This window comes from Microtus oregoni, unplaced genomic scaffold (assembly GCF_018167655.1).
Source record: "Microtus oregoni isolate MIOR12 unplaced genomic scaffold, Mior012 000002F_ref0000024, whole genome shotgun sequence".
Lineage (NCBI taxonomy): Eukaryota > Metazoa > Chordata > Mammalia > Rodentia > Cricetidae > Microtus > Microtus oregoni.
This window is the reverse complement of record NW_024543061.1, coordinates 60,819,593-60,839,279: the sequence shown is the minus strand read 5'-3', so window position 1 is coordinate 60,839,279 and position 19,687 is coordinate 60,819,593. Positions and strand designations below refer to the sequence as shown.

Sequence of the window (19,687 nt, the reverse complement as noted above, 5' to 3'; positions counted from 1 at the left end):
CAGATCAGGAATATGTAATTTTGTTAATTGGCAGTGGTGGGCATATTTTAAGTTTTGCCAAGCTTGTATTGTAAAATGAGATTTTGTCAACAAGAAGGGTCAGGTGGATGCTATGTTGGTTATTTTTCTCACTGCTAGAACAACACACCTGGCAAAAGTAACTTTAAAAAGGATGGGTTTATTTTGGATGTGACTTGAGGGTAGAGTCCATGGGGTGAGATGAGGCAGTAGGAGTGTGAGGCATCTGATCAATTTGTGTTCACAGTTAGGATGCAGAGAGATGTGAGTGTTGCTGCCCCACTGGCTTTTGTCTTTTTTCTTTTTCTTTTTCTTTTTGTTTCCTCTATGGTCCTGAGAATAGTGGTTTTTAAATTTTTTTTTATTTAAATACAGTCTTTTCTCCTTTTACATAGCTATTCCTGTTCCCACTCCCTCCCCTTCTCCTGTTTTACTCTCTTCCCCATCCCACCCCCATCCACACCTCCAAAAGGTTAAGGCTTCCCATGGGGAGTCAAAAAGTCAGACATATCATTTCAAGGCAGGCCAAGGCCCTCCCCCTATATCTAGTCTGAGCAAGGTATCCCTCCAAAGAGAACATGCTCCAAGATGCCAGTTCAAGCACTAGGGATAAATCCTGGTCCCACCACCAATGGCCACACAGACTGCCCAGGCCTCACAACTGTCCCCCACATTTGGTGGGGCTTTTGGTCCTATACAGGTCTCCCCTCCCTCCCGCTATTTGTTCAGAGTCAGTGGGCTCTCACTAACTCAGGTCAGCTTTTTCTGTGGGTATCACAACTCAGACCCAGATAGACAAACATGGTATGTACTCACTCATAAGTGGATATTAGACCTAAAGCAAAGAATAACCAGCTTATATATAGTCCATGATTCCAGAGGAGCTAGGTAACAAGGAGAACCCTAAGAGAGACATACGGGGATCCCCCGGGAGGGGAAACAGACAAGATCTCCTGAGAAAATTGGGAGTGTGTGGGTAGAGAAGGGAGGGTGGAAGGGGAAGGGGAGAAGAGGAGAGAGAGGAAGAGAACATGAGGGTACAGGATACTCAAGAAAGGGTAAGGACAGAGAGGGAGAGAAAGGAAAGAGATGTCTTGATTGAGGGAACCATTAAGGGTCTAGTGAGAAACATGGCCCTAGGGAAATTCTCAGGAATCCACAAGGATGACCCCAGCTAAGACTCTAAGCAACAGTGGAGAGGATGCCTGAACTGGCCTTCCCCTGTGGTCAGACTGATGACCACCTTAATTGTCATCATAGAACCTTCATCCAGCGACTGATGGAAGCAGATCAGAGATCCACAGCGAAGCCCTGGACCGAGCTTCTGGAGATCAGTCCAAGAGAGGGAAGAGTGATAATATGAGCAGAGGGGCTTTCTCCTTTTCATTTAGTTCTGGACTCTTGCTCATGTGATGGTGCCATTCTCCCATCTTAAACACTTAGGTGCATATACACACCCTAAGAGGCCCCAGGAGTGTATCTTTCAGGTGGTTGGAAGCTGGTCTCTTGTGTAGCAAAATGAGATGGTTCAGGGTAATTAGATCCTTCAGGAAAGCCCAGCTTTGCTTGGGGAAATGAGACAACCTTTGGAATTGGAGATGTGGGGAATTTCCCAAGGAGGAGATCTCAGAGTGCCCATTAGGAGTGGTTGACAGTGATGGGGAGTCAGGGCTTGGGAAGTAGAGTGGGAAAGTGAAAGGGAACTTAATTATCTGCTTATTTCAGTTGATTAGGAGAGAGATTCTCACATAAACCAGGCTTGGTACCACTGGAGTTTATGCTGGACCTAGTTACACTAACAAGGACTAGTTGTCTAACCTGATTTCAAAGAGTAAACTGATAGCTCTTTCCTCAGATAATTCATGTTTGCCGTGAGGTTTCACAGCCACAGTAATGTCTTTTCTAGAAAGAAGTTTTCTGTTCTTGCTGTACGTTTGGTAGTGAATTGATTTTGTCCTATGTCACTGTTATGGTTGGGTAAGGTCCTTGTGGAAGCTGCGCAGGTGGTCTGCTGAGGACGCACAGAGCTAGGGCTGTTACTCTGGGCCCGCTGTCTTGTGTGGATCACAGCTGTGCTAAACCTACACTCCCCTTTCTTTTCCCATCTGTTCATTACCTCTTGCTGCTCCTAGGTGTGGGCACGGCAAAACTTATTTTGATTCCTAGCTATTTGTGCTTATCTGGTGTTTTAGTCATTTTAAAGAGACCATGTCCTGATACGTGAAGAAAATTTTATGTTAATTTTAAAAGTGAATTTCTACAATTTATGTCAATCTGTTTCTACAATTTATGTTAATATGTTTCTGCAATTTTTGTGTTAATCTTAAAAGTGAATTTCTATAATTGAAGCTTAGGCTATGAGCAAGGCAAGGGTACCTCTTTCCCCCTTAGTTCCCCAAACCTGAAAACTGCTGGTTAAAATTGTCTCACGACAGATCTTTAAGTTCTGTCTTTCTGTTCTAGGAATTATGATAGCCTATACAGCCAACCCAGACATCTTTGATATAAAGTAAAAAGGAAGTCAGTTTCAGAATTCCAACCCAGAATGTTCTCTCTAAAGCTCCAAGTAAAATGAAGCCATAAATTCTTTAAATCTTTTATTTCTTAGGTAAATAAACATGTTCAGTTACAGATATAAAATTATTTTCACGTAGCCATTTTGCTGTGATTGATACTTATGTTGAGGATAAGTTATATGTTTCCACAAACAAATCAAGAAATTGAGTATAGAAACATGTAGAACTAGAAGGTGATATTTGTGGTAATGGTTTACAAGAACAGTGATTTATTATTTAATATAACTATTTTTGAGATGGGGGTTATCTTACTATGTTGCCTAGGTTGTCCCTAAACTCCTAGTCTCGAGTAATCCTCTTGCTGCCTTGTTCTAAATACCCAGAACTATACTCATGTGTCATGGAAATTAGTGATTTTTAAAACATAAATAGATATTTCAAATGTACACCAGAAGTACAGTGAATAAGAGTTCTAATGTACGAAAAGTAACTGCTAATATATAAATATTCACTCTTGATTTTTTTCTTCAATTGGAATGATAGATAATTATTATGGTATATCTTATTATGAATTTTATTGTACAATTCTTTCAAGCTTTATTCTTTTCTCTTAGTGGCAGAAACATGTCCCCCACCCAGAGGTCACTAAATAAAGTAGTGAAATATTACAATAGAAAAGGTTTTATGGTCAATTTTACAGTTTTTCCTCCACTAGAAATTTGTTGATCATAAAAGTGCAGAGAACCTTTAACCATTTTCTGTTGTTTCTGCCCGTTTGGTCAATTCTGTCTGCTTGAGTTGAAAGTGTCTGTAACTGGAGGGAGGAAGAGGAGCAGCCATGCTGTGGGGATGTGTCCTCCTCGTTCCACATGGTGCAGCAGCAGGTTTTCAGAGACCCAGTCATTCAACTACTTTTAATCTTTGTAAATAGTTTAACACTTAACTGCTGTAGGATATTTTACTCTTGTTTTTTTGAGGGGCACACCACTCAGCTCCCAAATAAATCACACACAGATGTTAATGCCTGGCCTTAACTTGGCTTGTTTCTTGCTAGCTTTTCTTATCTGAAATTATCCCGATTACCTTTTGCCTTTGAAAGGGCTTTTATCTTTCTGTATTTTTGTATGCCTTTCTTCTTTCTCAGTTGCTTGCTTTGTAGCTGTGTGACTGGCCCTGATGTCCTAGTCTCCTAGTTCTCTCTCCTCCCAGATTTCTCCTTGTATTTATGATCTCTGCTTGTTAGCCCCGCCTATCCTTGCTCCCTCTTGCTATTGGCTGTTCATCTCTTTGTTAGAACTGTCAGGTGTTTTAGACAGACACAGTAACACAGCTTCACAGAGTTAAACAAATGCAGTGTAAACAAAAGTGACACCTGAAAATAATATTCCCCAACACTTAACTCTTCCATGTTCCTAGGATTCAAAAATTTCTTCCATGGAGCGTGGACTCCGAGACCTGGAAGAGGAAATTCAGATGCTGAAATCAAATGGGGCTTTGAGCACTGAAGAGCGAGAGGAGGAAATGAAACAGATGGAGGTGTATAGGAGCCACTCTAAATTCATGAAGAATAAGGTATGGAATGGATACTTCAGTTCCCGGAAGCTTTAAAATTTATGCATACTTTTCCATGTTAGTGATTGCAAAGATCTACTTTATGCTTTATTAGATTTTAGAGGAGTGTTCCCTCCCCTCCCCCCACTTAGAAACTTCCCAGAGTTAAGGTCAGAATGACTGGTATCATTTAGTTATTGTAGACTTTTATTTAAATAAGAATTGTTTGATGTGACTAAGGACATGTTATCGTTTAACTTTTTGTTTCTGTAAGTCCTTCTGAAATGATTTTATGGAACTTTGTTCAACCACATTGTTCTTACGGTGTGAGAGCTCATTCTCTACCCCTTCTTGGGAAATAGTTTAAATCAAATCCCTGAAAGTTGTTTTTTTTGTTTTTTGTTTTTTTTTTTTCCCCCCAAAAAGTTAAATGTTTCCCCTTTAAACAAGTCCCAAGATGGAAGGCCTTTGCTTTCTCGGTTAGGGGGGTTCATTTGCCCTCAGGTGTGCTGCTCCCTATGCGCTCTCAGGCGTGTGTGCAGTAGGGCAGTCAGTACTGAGGCCTAGCAGTGTGCTTTAAAATCAGATCCAAAAGTCATTTATTTTGATTCTATAAACTATTTAAATAAAATTGAAGAATTTAATTTATTGGGATATCAATTTTATTGTGGTTCAATTAAAAATAATTATTGTCAAAGTTTGGACATGGTGGCACATGCCTGCAGTCCCAGCACTTGGTAGACAGAGACAGCTGGACTGCTGCATCTTAGAGGCCAGCCTGGTCTACATAGAGAGTTCCAGGCTAGCCAGGGCTATACAGTGAGGCCCTGTCTTAAAACAAACAAATATGCAAATAAATAATTTTAACAATGAAAATTTAGCTAGAAAAATCTTAACTCACTGCATTTCCCAAATGTATAGAGCGGCTGTATTCTTCAGTTTCTCACAATTGAAAACTGAAACATTCTCCAAATTTGACTGTCAAGAAATACAGGTGTGACTCCCTATCCTGTTTAGGCTTTTTGTTGTGTATCTGGCATATGTCTGTAGAATTTTCCTCTATTGCTAAAGAGTCTGTTATTGATGATTTATGCCAATTTTGTGCTAGTTTTAATGCTAAAAAATTGATGTGCTCAACTTTTTGTTAGCTTGGATTTTCTCCATGATTTTAAGGACAAAATATACCATATTAAAATCTATATTATACTTCCTTTTTGCTGACCAGCACATTCTAGTTCATTTGAAAAAAGTTTGAAATAGAAACAGTATATGCCTTTGAAAATTGAGTTAGTGGAAAAGATTCAATTATTTTACATAAGTTATTATTATTTCAGAGGTCACTGTGGCTCAAAATCAGATAATTTGAAGTCCTAAGTTGGCACATGAGTGAAAAACAATAACAATGTCGTGACAGGTAGAACAACTGAAGGAGGAACTAAGTTCGAAAGAGGCTCAAGGGGAGGAGCTGAAAAAGAGAGCGGCTGGTCTTCAGTCTGAGGTCTTTGCAGTAAGATTTACCTCTCTGTGTGCAGTGATCCCATAGTGGGACCCTGCTGGCTCTGGCTTCTGGGTGGCTTACACTTTCATTCTCTCTATGGATGGCAGCTCTGCCCATTCTTAGCACTAACCAGCCTGCTCTGCTCTTTTGACTGACCTTTGTTCACAGTTTGACCCATATGTCACTTGTGCACACTGAGTCCACATGGATTCTGGGAGCCCTACACCTGGTTCTTTATTGTTTTGCTGTTCTGTGGATGGTATCTCAAAACTCCCATTCCTCGTTCCCTTGTTGAGTAGATGTATGCTGATTTATATGAATGGTCTTTCCCTCCATTCTTTTAGGTACAGGAATATGCAGACATCTCTAGGCCTATCGCCTACAACTTACCTCCATTTGAAGTTCTTGAGAAAAGTACTTTAACTACATGGAGACATTAAGTTCTCATTAGGAGATTTTGCAGCAAATGTTATTTTCTTTAGGACAGATGTATAGAGAGTAAATAGCTATTTAAATTTAGCTGGGAGTTTAGAATTGGTGTGATGTTTTTTAAATTACTAAAACTGCATTTCAAACCATTCTAATAGATAATAATAAAATAACCATGATCTGTATACTTACTAGAAGCATCTGGGGTGATCAGCACCAATTTACAGAGGAGAAAGCTCAGGTAACAGACAATGCCCAGTGAACCACAGGTCATAAGGGATAGGGTTTGATTGACACCAGCTATCCTGTTTCAGAGTTTACTTGTAATTTCTTCACTATTTTGTTTGTATTGGCCATACACAGCTTCTTCAAAGTGTCAAAGATGAGTGGAAAAACTACCCTTGGGAAGAATTGTGGACTAAGACTTGAATGCAGTATTAAAAATAAATTTTGATAATTTGATATGCTGCTTCCTATTTATGGCTACTTTGTATTGTAGGTTAAAAAGTAAAATACTATGTTTGGAAAAGATCTAATTTGGATTATGGTATTAACTATATGTTATCTGGAGGAGGAATTGGTATATAACTTTCTTTTTTTCTTAGCGACTGTTTTTCATTTATGTGTATCAGACAGCAGGCCAAGTACATTATTTTATTGAATTCCTAAGCAGTATGAGGCTTTGTTATAATTTCTCCATTGCCAGTTAGGAAGCCAAGATGTAGAGAAGAATAACATTACTGATCTCTTTAGCAACTAACTACTATCATGTGCTCCTCACCTAGTTTTCTCTCCTGGGCGTTCCAGAAGGAAGATTCGTACTTCTAAATTTTTCTTTTGTTTAAAATGTTTTCTTCTTTTTCTCAGTCTCTAAGGGTCTGTATCGCAGCATGTAAAGCTCGTTAAGTAGTGCACACAGTAAGGAAACAGCAGTCCTGTGCGGAACTGAAATCTCTCTCCGTATGTATGTGTGCATTTTAGGATTTTGAGAAAGACCTTATTATGTAGGCTAGTCATCAAACCTCTGATTCTGCCTCAGCCTCCTTAGCATTGAGGTTTTTGGGTGTGTACCTCTATGCCTGGCTTCTGTTTATTTTTAACTCATGTTTAGAAATATCCAGAGATTTAGATACCTTTGAACTGTAGTTCTTTCCTGAGACAGTAGTAACACTTTGAATATTCTGGGCATTTATTTATAGAATAAATACATTTTTAGTTCAATCTATATATTACAGATGGAAAAATGCTAATATGTATTTTTGTTGTTGGTAAAGGGATAACATGAATATCCTTACGTATTTGCTTATCTGTAAATAGTTTTCATGTGTATAGAAAAATGCTTGCCTTATTGAAAGAGAAGACTAAATTATTTTTAGTGCTTCTTAAAAGTATAATTGGGCCGGGCGGTGGTGGCGCACACCTTTAATCCCAGCACTTGGGAGGCAGAGGCAGGCGGATCTCTGTGAATTCGAGACCAGCCTGGTCTACACGAGCTAGTTCCAGGACAGGCTCCAAAACCACAGAGAAACCCTGTCTCGAAAAAGCAAAAAAAAAAAAGTATAATTGGTTCCTTCCTTCCTTCCTTCCTTCCTTCCTTCCTTCCTCCCTCCCTCCCTCCCTCCCTCCCTCCCTTCCTCCCTTCCTCCCTCCTTCCCTCCCTCTCTCACTCCCTCACTCCCTCCCTCTCTCACTCCCTCACTCCCTCCCTTCTTCCCTCCCTCCCTTCTTCCCTCCCTCTCTTCCTATCTTGTTGTTGTTTTCCTGGGGAGATCAAATGTAGGGTCTTGTACATGCTAGGAAACAACTCTTTTGTTGTGGTATGTTCCCAAATTAAAAGTCTGATTTTAAGGTAAACTCTATTTCTTCCTGTGAAATTTCTTAAAAAGCTTTCTCTTGTTACCTAAGATTGGTGTAGTAAAATACTTTAGAGATGCTCAGTTTTCTAAAACTCCAGAACTTAGCTTCATCTGCCATGAAAATTTCTGACGTACCATATGTCTGCCAGTAGTTAATCTGTCATGTACTTATTTTCTGGACGGTAGACCTAATAATATAAACTCAGAAAATGTCATAAGACAGCTTTCTTTTTTAATCTTTATTTAAAGTTTCAAAATAGGAAAGAAGGTGGCTGGGCATGGTAGTGCACGTCTTTAACCTCAGCACTTGGGAGGCAGAAGCAGATGGATCTCTGAGTTTGAGGCCAGCCTGGTCTGTATAGTGAGTTTTAGACAACCAGGGCTACACAGAGAAACCCTGTCTTAGGAACAAGGCTGGCTAAGAAGGCTGAATGAATAAGAACGCTTGCTCTGTCAGCATGAGTGTTTCAGTCTCCAGAAGTCATGTCAGACGCCAGGTGTGGTTGCCTGTCTGTATCCTAATGCTACAGGGACATGAACACAGGAGGGTTTCTAGGGTTGGTTAGCTTCAGCTTCAGTGAGAGAACCAGGCTCAAGGGAGCAAGGCAGAAGGTGATAGATGGATATCCAGCATTGGCCTCTGTATGTGTACACGCAAATATAACACTGTGCACATTTACTGTCCTCATTGGCTGTTGACCTGTAATCCCAACATTTAGGAGATAGAGGCAGTAAGATCAGGAGTTCAAGACCAGCCTTGGCTGCATAGTCAGTTTGGGCTGGTCTGGGGCACACAAGACTGACTGATTCTCTCTCTCTCTCTCTCTCTCTCTCTCTCTCTCTCTCTCTCTCTCTCACACACACACACACACACACACACACACACACACACAAATGCTTAGGAACAATAGAGATATAAGGAAATATTTGTTGGTGTTAAGAGAGTTTTGTGGAGCCAGATTGTGGTGGTGCACACCTTTAATCCCAGCACTCATGAGGCGCACAGGCAGGCAGATCGCTGTGAGTCGAGGCCTGCCAGGTCTATAGAACGAGTTCCAGAACAGCCAGGGCTACACAGAGAAACCCTATCTCGAAAAACCAAAAAAGAAAAAGAAAAGCTTTGTGAAGAGTGCATTGTACTGTTTATGACTGGCCTGTTCAGATGCCACATGTGGATTCTCTCAGGGGAGCTCATACATTCTTCATTTAAGTCCATGTGTCTGTTTATGTCTATGATGTGGATGTAGTTGATAAACAGTTGACTTTTTTTTTTTTTAAAGAAAACATCTCTCTGATGCCCTAACACTGAAACCAGCCTGGTTTTGTCCTGTTTTCATGATACAGGGTCTCACTGTACTGTTGGCATGCTTAGAACTCACAGAGATCCAACAGCTTCTGCCTGTTCTGCGTGGGATAAAAGTTTACACTACCTCATCTAACCTAGCTTTTTAAGATAAAGCGTTTATAAAACTTTTGTTTGAGAAAGAAAACTAAAGAAGCATACCACTAGGATTTGAATTTACTTTCAGCAGAAATAGGAAGTTACTTTCCCCTCATGTTTTACGTTCGCACTCATTGTTTTCTGACCAAATGAAGTGGCATTTAGGTGATGAGCGCTGTCTGGTCGGGTTGAGCTGCAATTTCTTCCTCCATCTTTCCCCGAAGGCAGTGGTTCTCAACCTGAGGGTCATGACCATCGGAAGCTGCAACACTGCTCAGTAACAAAATTACAGTTGTGAATTAGCAATGAAAATAACTTTATGGTTGGGGTCACCACAACATGAGGAACTGTATTAAAGGGTCTCAGTATTAGGAAGGTTGAGAACAACTGGCCTAAGGCATTTCAGAAACTATTTAAAGACAATAAATGAAGATTAGAAATTTCTGTGTTTGAATAAGCTTAGTTTTTGGTAAGGAACATCTGGTATTAGATGGTGTAAAAGATTAGTATGTCCCGTCTTTTTTTTTTTTTCTCGAGACAGGGTTTCTCTGTGGTTTTGGAGCCTGTTCTGGAACTAGCTCTTGTAGACCGGGCTGGTCTCGAACTCACAGAGATCCGCCTGCCTCTGCCTCCCAAGAGCTGGGATTAAAGGCGTGTGCCACCACCGCCCGGCTAGTACGTCCCGTCTTATTTATTTACTATTTGATGAGCCTAGAACTCGGGGTTGCTAGACAAGTGCTTTACCACTAAAGCACCCCCCACACCTATCATCAAGTCAGTGTTGCATTTACTTTCCTATCTTGCGTCGTAAATCTGCCAGAGGTCCAGTTGTGCGGTAGCTGTGTGATTTCTTTCTTCCTTACAGTGTTGTGTTTTCTTTTCCAGATTGGCCAGGTGAAACAAGAGTTGTCCAGAAAGGACACTGAACTGCTAGCCTTACAAACCAAGCTAGAAACTCTCACGAACCAGTTCTCAGATAGTAAGCAACACATCGAGGTGCTAAAGGAGTCCCTCACTGCTAAGGAACAAAGGGCTGCCATCCTGCAGACTGAGGTAAAAGGTTTTTGTGATTTGTGTGGAATCCAGCCCATTCCTAGTTTCATCTTGTTCTATATTTGTTATGTTTAGAGTCAAGTAATCATTTATTGTGCTGAAATAACCATTTTGTTTCTGTTGTTAGATCTAATTAAAACAGGTGCTATTACTTTACATTTTTTATTATTAGGATTTATACCATATCTGTACTTTAAACTGCGTTTTGAATTATTCAAATGATAGTTATAAAAATATATCTATCTGATTCATTTAAATTGAAAAGCATTGATTCTTTTTGTCGGAGGAGGTTTATTTCATCTTACAACTCTCAGGTCACAGTCCATCCCTGAGGGAGGTGGGGCAGGAGCTCAAGGCAGGAGCTGATTCAGAGGCCATGGAAGAGCTCTGCCTACTGGGTTGCTCCTCAGCCTGAGTCCTTTTTTTTTTTTTTTAGCTTTCTTTTTTATTAATTGTTTGTGTCTTTCACATTATATATCTTCATCCCAATTCATTTCTCTGTCACTTTACATCTGTCTTCCGCTGTTGTAACCTTCCTGCTTACTCCCAAATAAAATGAAATTTAAGAGAACAAAAAGAAGAAAAAAAGAAAAACCAGTTTCATCATGGAAGCTGCAGTGTGACCCAGTGAGTCACTCAGTAAACCTTTTGTCCATATATCTTTACTTGAAAGTGTTCACTGCAAAGAGTCTTTGGTCTGGTTCGAGGTCTCTGATTTCTGCTATGCTATCGATCCTGGGCTTAGGCCCTCACTGGAACTTCTCTTGGATATCCTGTTGTTGCCCAGTGTTGTGGAGATCCTGCAGCTTAGGATCTGCAGGACTGGTCCCTTTATGTGCTCCAGCAGCTCACAGATGGGGGGGGGGGGGGTGTTGGAGTGACCTGGGTAGTTGCAGGGTTGGTCAGCCCACCAGCTCTCCTTATCCTCACCACTAGGGTGAACTCTTCCTGCATTATTCTGGTGAGTTCACAGGACCAGTTCTCCTGCTTTCACATCCTCAGGGCAGTTCTCCCACACCTAGAAGCACAGGGCCAGAGAAGCATTCATTTTTACCCATGGCAAATTATGTATGGCGGTGATCTTGGTTAGTTTGGATTACATGTAAAGTGACATACACATTTACATATGTGTGTATTTATTTGTGTGCATGTGTTTCCCCAAGCAACTTTCTGTGTGTGTATATGTGCATGTGCATGTGCATGCATTCAAGTGAAGAGGTCAGAAGACATCTCTTGGGAGTTGGTTCTCTCCTGCCACCTTGTGGAATCTAAGAATCTAAGTCGTCAAATAAATGTTCATGCTAACACTTCCCTGTGAGCCATCTTGCCAGGCCTAATGGCATAATTTTTTGGGCTGAACTTGGATTTATTTAAGGAATTTCAAGTATGAAATACTATGGAATACATCACCTTCATTTATAAAGAGAGTTTGTAACTTGAACATGCATTGCAAAATATTCAGAAGTCGGTGCCAGTGTCTTAAAGGTCTGCCTCACTACCAGTTTGCTACTGTTAGTTTGGGATGCAAACCAACCATCAAGCAGTTGGTTAATCTCAGTGCAAACACGTGGAAGTTTGTCATGGTCTGATAAATAGCATTTCTCCTCTGGCAATCCACTTTGTACCCTGCTTGAATAATATCTTCTTAGCTAGGTCTGAACACCTGTTGGCTTGTGATTGGCCTCTTCTACTGTGGCTGGTAGATACTGTATTTATTGCCACTCCTGAATGATTTTATAATCGCCTCTAGCCAGGGTAGGAGTAGCTGAGCCTCAGGGATCACCTTGTAAGTTACTAGAGCAGTTACTCCAATACAGCCATCTCATCCTAACCATTAGGGGTATAAAAGTTAGCTTCCTCATGAATTTGGGGGAATTTATTTATTGTCACTTGCTTTCAAATAATTTTTCTATTTGACATTTGACAACACTTTTCCCCCAAGCAACTTTGTTTTGTTGGTGCCCAAAAAAAGGCAGTTTGTACCAATTCCTTGAAAACTGTCATATTATATTTTACTCTTAATTGATTTTGTCCTCTTTCTTGCAGCTATTTGATCTGATGTAGAAACCAATAAATTAAGCATATGAAAAAGAGCAGGGATAATGGAGGTTTTTAAAAATTCCTCTGTATATGTACGTGTAACGTGCATTCGTGTGGTGTGTGGAGGCCAGAGGCCAACTTGAGGTATTGTTCCTTAGGTGCCATTTACCTTGTTTATTTGGGCTGCCTACCTTTTCTTCCTGGAGCTTGCTGGTTAGGCTATGCTGACTGGCCTGCAAGTCCTAGGGATCTTTTTATCTCCTGTTCTTTAGTGTTGACGTTACAGATGCATTTTGGGATCTGACTCAGGCTCTCACCTTTCACAAGCACTCTACTGAGTAAGCTATCTCCCAAGTCCTCACTTAAAAAAAAATTCTTCAAGGAAAACATTGATCTGGGGAAAGGCCTGTGTGGTATCCCCTTCTCCCATCTTCTAGAATGAAGACTTCTGGTGTTGAGCACTGTATAATATAATTGACATTGTTTCTAAGTATATGTTTCTCTCTTTTAATTTGTTGACCTTTCTTTCTAGAGGTGATCAGACTTTAGGAGAAATAAGAGTTGAGGGTTGGAATGATGGCTCAGCAGTTAAGAACACTAACCACTCTTCCAGAGGTCCTGAGTTCAATTTTCCAGCAACCAGCATCTGTAATGAGATATGGTGCCGTCTTCTGGCCTCCAGGCAAACGTGCAGGCAGAACACTGCATACTAAATCAATCAATCAATCAATCAATCTTAAAAAAAATAGTTGAAAGTGGAGGTTTAACTGCATAAGATCAAGCCTGTCAATACGCGCAGAGCAGATGCAGGTAGAGCCCGTGAAGTTCTGCTTACTAGTTGATGGCCGCTGGGGGAGTGGGCAAGGCTGCAACTGCTGGTAGGTTGTTCATGCTCATGCAGGCAATACTAATTGGATTCATTGGATTGTTAAAAACTGTGAGTATAGGAGGGCTACATATTCAGGGCACTTCTTGGGAGTGGGAAAGGGGAGTTGGGTTGATATGATCAAGATACATTATTGTCTATTATGTTTGAAGTTATAATAAAAAGTGCTTTAAAAAAAATAGAGGTTGGGGCAGTGCCAGGGCATGCCTTTAATCCCAGCACTTGGGAAGTCTTGGCAGGGCAGATCTCTGTGAGTCTGAGGTCGGCCTGGCCTACTGAGCGAGTTCTAGGACAGCCAGAGCTACACAGAAAGACCCTGTCTTGAAACTCCCTCCCTCTCCCCGCAAAAAAGGAAAAAAAAATTAGAGGTTTTGGGTCAGACCTAAGATTGATGCTAACCCTCTGTATTATTATGTGACTGTATATGAGTTGTTTTTTAACCCATTTTTAAGCCTCTATTTTTTCATCTATAAAATAAGGATACTACTGTTTCTAAAGCTCTTTTAGCTAGAATAGATGTTTTATTTCATATTCCTTTCCCAAACATGCAAGGACCCTTAAATTTGTAGGCTAAAAATCTTTTTAAATACCTGGTCTTTTAGCCGGGCGGTGGTGGCGCACGCCTTTAATCCCAGCACTCGGGAGGCAGAGGCAGGCGGATCTCTGTGAGTTCAAGACCAGCCTGATCTACAAGAGCTAGTTCCAGGACAGGCTCCAAAACCACAGAGAAACCCTGTCTCGAAAAACCAAAAAAAAAAAAAAAAAACAAAAAAAACAAAAAACCTGGTCTTTTATAACACCTATTTTATTTTTGAGGTAGGGTCTCTCTATGTACCCTGGCGTTTTTGGACCTCTCTATGTAGACCAGGCTGGCCTCAAACTCACAGAGCTCCACCTGCTCTGCCTCTTAAGTGTAGAAATTAATGATGTGTGCCACTCTATTCGGTTTATAATATTTGATATCAGTTGTTTTATTTGCTTCTGCACTAATTGCTTTAGTATAGTATCCCTGTGGCCATAGCACTTAACAGGAACAACATAATAAAGGACAGATTTATTTTGGCTCATGGGTTCAAAGAGTCAGTTCATCATGGTGGGGAAGGCATGGTAGAATCGCTAAGTTAATGGTGGTATGAGCATATATTAAGCCAGGATTCAGAGAGTACAAAGGAACCAGACTCAAGTATCACCTTCAAAGTCCATCTATAGTTACCTTACCAGCCAGGCCTCACCTCTGAAAGGTTTTATAGCCTACCCAAATTCTACCACCAGGTTGGGATGTAGTGTTCAAAACATGAGCCATTTCTGACTTAAACTGTTATAGCATTCTACTCCTATTCAATCTCTACCCCACCTCCACCAAAGCCCTTGACCATCTCATAATACAAAGTGCTTTTAATCTAATTTCAAGAGTTCCATAGTCTTAACAGTTCCAGCATTGTTCAAGAATCCCAACTGAGACTTAAAACAATCTCTTAGTTGTTACATCATCCAAGAGCCCTTGAAATATCAAAAAGAAAGGTTTATAAACTAGGTATGGTGGTTTGTATGGCTACTCTTAGTTCTTGAGTGGGTGGGCATTAAAATTGTCAGGAGTTCAAGGTCAGTCTAGGCTACACTGGTAAGACTCTGAAAAACAAACAAACAAAACCCTGGGCATCTAGAAACGCCAGAATTCCAAGCTGGTGTCATTTGTATCACCGACGAAGAAGAAACTGATAGAAGTTGAGCTGGGAGAGCTGCCAAGCTGGATATTGATGTGGGATTTTACTTTCAAAGGCTTGGAGTATTTCAGAGAGATTACAACTGGCATCACAACAAGTACATTAACATGAGGAAAGGGAGCATCAATGGGGCTAATATGATACAGGCTGCCAATGTACTTTTCCAACTCCTCAATTTTTTTATAAGGAACTCAAACATTAATGATGATGCAAGTACCTCTGAAGAGGAGCCAGTGCTGGGGGGAGGAGGACACTCTGTATTCTGAACTCAACTGCCTGCCTAAAACCCATCTGTGAAGAATTCTGTTAAGACTAAATTTTTTCATATCTTGATGGACAATTTATGTCCAATAAATGGCGACTGATCCATGTAAAACAAGCAAGTATTAAATAAATAAAGTTATATACTTCCACTATTCAATGACCCATTTTAAAATGGAGGAATGGGGACATAGAAAGAAGGGATCTAACCAAAACAAGACCAAAACCCAAGAGACAAACATTAAATCCTGTGCTCCATGTCCAACATCTTTAACATGTGGTAATATATTCTGAGCCCAGGTAGATCTGGAGACTATCACTTTGCACCCTCCATACGTGGCCCCTCTCTTGGTCTGGCTCCACTTCGTGCATGTAACTTTCCTCAACAGATATCCCACATTCCTGACTTCTCCAGTGTATTGGCATCTCCATTGCAGCTAAGTTGATTTCAAAGTTTCTACAATACTCAGTCATGGCTTCTCAAAGAGAACCATCTCCTGCCATACATTTTCTGACCTTCAGGCTTTCTTTCCTAAAATTTTGGTGGGAGCATCATTGACTATTTGTATCCTGCATGCCTGAAAAACAAGTACTGTGTGAATAATGACAGATTGTGCCAAGTAAGCAGTAATCAAGTTTCACTGGATCATGCCTTCAGTGTTCTTTTGAGTGCCTTGGTAGTTAATACATTTAGCTCTGTGTAAATAAAGCATCCTTGATGTACCACTACTTTTTTGTTGTTGTTGTTTGGTTTGGTTTGGTTTGGTTTTTTCGAGACAAGGTTTCTCTGTAGTTTTGGTGCCTGTCCTGTAATTAGCTCTTGTAGACCAGGCTGGCCTTGAACTCGCAGAGATCTGCCTGCCTCTGCCTCCCAAGTACTAGGATTAAAGGCTTGTGCCACCACCTTTATTGTTGTTTTGCTCCTTCCTTGTAATTTGAAGAATGCCTGGTGCTATGCCCATCATTGGATTTATTTTTTAGATGTTACCTCAATGTGTAGAAGGAGCTGCGGGCTACGTTCCTGCCGCCCAGCTCCCAGCCGCCTAGCTAGCTTATGCCCTGAAATAACAATGCACAACTTTAAACACTGCTTGGCCCAATAGTTCCAGCCTCTTAATGGCTAATTCTCACATCTTGATTAACCCATTTTTAATAATCTGTGTGCACCACAAAGTGGTGTCTTACAGGGAAAGATTCAGCATGTCTGACCTGGCAGCTGGCTCCATAGCGTCTGCCCTGGAGAGGAGAGGCATGGCATCTGGCTCACTAACCTTCTTCCCAGCATTCTATTCTGTCTACTCCACCTACCTAATTTCCTCACCTATCAGGCCAAGCAGTTTTCTTTATTGATTAACCAATGAAACAACAGATTGACAAATAACTTTCCCACATCATCAATGTATGGAGCAGAACTGATTTTATTGATGATGAGTTCCTGCCTGACCAATTTGTCTATTCTTGGAGGAAGGCATGTGGATTGAGAAATTGCAGGTAGAAATAATAGAGACATGAAATAGACATAGAATAGATTCAGGAGGACTGTCAGTAAATACTGCAGCCTTGAGTTTAATTTTTTCATAGTCCTTTTGTCCTCCCAAGCTAAAAGGGAGAGCAAAAAAGACTTTTTTTTTTTATCATGATACAAGGAGCAGGCAAGAGCTCAATACATTGGGGAGCAAAACATCCAGTAGCTACACCTTAGGCCAAAACATTTTGTTGTTTGACCTTGAAGGAGCTGGAACTCTCTGACTTTATGTCAAGATGGAGCAATTCATAAATTGAAGTAATGCAGATCTTAACTGCATCAAAGAAGTAGTCCCCCCTTCAAGAAAATGTATATTAGACTTATTTATAGGTAGTGCTATCATCTATTGACAGTAGAAGGAAGTGGCTCTTTTTTCATGGATGGCCACAGAGTTAGCATCCAGTCCAAAGGAAAGAACTCCTGAAGCTCTAGGACTTCAAGTGCTGGAGTTGAGATACAATACTTGGTTTGACAACCCACCTTTGGCTTACCACTCTGTGCCTCTTTAAAGATTTTTTTTATGTGTGTATATATATACACATGTGTGCATGGACACATGTAGACCAGAGGGTAACACTGGGTGTCTTTCTCAGTTGCTTTCCTGTTGTTGATTATAATAAAGTAGTCCCATACTCGTTCAGAATGGAGTATAATAAGGGCCTCTTTATTTGGGGGTAGACTCACAGATCAGCAGTCTTCTGTGTGAGCAGGGAACAGGAATTGAATCTGACAGCCAAGGGGCTGCACATGATTTACATCTGTATGTATAGTACATATGGCCATGCTCAGAGTGGACCAGTATCTTATAGGCTGAAGGAGTTCCCACAGGACCTCCCCCTTTTGTCTAAATAAAAGAGTTCTCAGCCTAATACAAAACTATATACAGTAAGAATAAATATGAAGTATAAATATCAGAATATACAACCAGTATAAACAATATCAAGCAAGAAATATCACTTTCTACCTGACTTTTTGAGACATGATGGTTGAATGAGAATGGCCCCCATAACCTCCTGTGTTTGAATGTTTGGGCTGGGGACATAGCTCTGTGGAAAGCTTTGTTGGCATAACGCACCCATGTAGAGAATGAGAATGCTGTGTGTAAGTGTGGAACTCTTAGCACAGTATTGGCTTTTTGTTCCTCTTTTTTTTTTTTTCTTCTCCTCAAGACAGGGTTTCTTTGTGTAGCCCTGGCTGTCCTGGAAGTCACTCTGTAAACCAGGCTGGCCTTGAACTCACAGAAATCTACCTGCCTCTTCCTCCTGAGTGCTGGGATTAAAGCCACCTCCTGGCACACAGTACTCACTTTATCTGATTGAAGACAGGAAAAGGTAGTGAGTAGGCTAGAAACATGATAGTATGGAGACAGGGAAGCAGAAGGCAGAGTTAAGACAGAGAATGAGAAAGTTGGTGTATTAGTTGCTTTTCTTCTTTTTTTAAATGTTTTTATTTATTTATTCATTTATTTATTTATTATGTATACAGTGTTCTGTCTGTGTGCATGCCTGCAGGCCAGAAGAGGGCACCAGACCTCATTACAGATGGTTGTGAGCCACTATATGGTTGCTGGGAATTGAACTCAGGACCTTTGGAAGAGCAGGCAATGCTCTTAACCACTGAGCCATCTCTCCAGCCCCGTGTTGATTTTCTTGTAACTGTGACCAACTAAACAAAAGCACTTACAGAAGAAAGGATTTGTTTTGGTTCCTGGTGTAAAGGGTATAGTGCAGGGAAGATGGTGATTGGAGCTGCTAGGTCCATGGTATTAGTAGTGGCCATTGGTTACATTGTCATTACAAGAAGCTGAGAGCTCTGGGAGGAGGTAGGGTTGAGTTCTTTTGGCATCCGTTTCTTCAGTTCCATGTCCCAAAGTTTCTAGCCTCCCATAGCAGAGCCACTAGCCAGGAACCAAGTTTCCGAACAAATGATCTTGGGAGTGGGAGGTGGGGAGGGACTTTCACATTTTAGCCATAACAGGCAGTAAATACAAATAGTCAGGGCTATGGTGAGAGCCTATCTGGAAAAAAACCAACCAACCGACCAAACAAGAAAACAAGTTTACTTGAGTTGGTGAGGTGGCTCAGTGGATAAAGGCACTAGTCACCAAATCTAACAACTGAGTTCATTTCTCGGCTGTCTCCAGCACCCACATGGTGGGAGGAGAGTCCTGACATGCAAGTTGTCTTCTGAATTCCACATGCACAGATATACATACATACTTGGGATGATTTGAATAAGAATAACTCCATATGCTCATAGATTTGAATGCTTGGACACCAGGGAGTGGCGCTGTTTAGAAGGATTAGGAGTTGAGGCCTTATTCCAGGAAGTGTGTCACTAGGGGTGGGCTTTGATGTTCAAGGGCCCAAACCAAGCCCAGTGACTCTCTCTCCTGCTGCCTGTGGTTCTGGATCTAGCTCTCAGCTACCATGTCTGCCTGTGTGCTACCATGCTCCCTACCATGAGGATAATGGACCAAACCTCTGAAAATGTAAGTAAGCCTCAAATAAATACTTAAAAGAGGGCCGGGCAGCGGTGGCGCATGTTGTTAATCCCAGCATTTGGGAGGCAGATGCAGATGGAGCTCAGGGAGTTCGAGGCCAGCCTAGTTTACAAAGTGAGTTCCAGGACAGTCAGGACTGTTACACAAAGAAACCCCGTCTTGAAAAACCAACAAGACAAAACAAAAAAACGAGTTTCCATGATTATAGTGTGTCTTCACAGCAATAGAATACTGACTAACACATACTTACTATAAACAAATATTTTAAAATGTTTGTGTAGTTTTAAAGTTAGATTTTTATTGATGTCATTATTTGTATTTTTTTTTTTTTTGGTGTGGTGCCCTGGATTTACACACCATGACCTTGACCATGCTAAACAAGCAAT

General features: G+C 40.9%; 1 protein-coding gene across 12 annotated transcripts in view; it reads left to right on the top strand.

Annotated features, from left to right (window-relative positions):
• The window catches only part of Erc1 (ELKS/RAB6-interacting/CAST family member 1), a 360,167-nt gene that overhangs the window by 84,747 nt on the left and 255,733 nt on the right, over positions 1–19,687 (top strand). For 7 of the 12 annotated variants that reach the window (XR_005972232.1, XM_041630969.1, XM_041630915.1 and 4 more), the window contains 3 exons: positions 3,951–4,106; positions 5,500–5,583; positions 10,195–10,362. Coding sequence is in view for 11 of the 12 variants with exons in the window: in XM_041630969.1 (XP_041486903.1) it covers positions 3,951–4,106; positions 5,500–5,583; positions 10,195–10,362 (408 nt within the window). In the remaining variant the exon portion in view is untranslated. The remainder of the gene's footprint in view (positions 1–3,950; positions 4,107–5,499; positions 5,584–10,194; positions 10,363–19,687) is intronic. The other 5 variants (XM_041630950.1, XM_041630933.1, XM_041630923.1 and 2 more) reach the window with 1 other exon arrangement.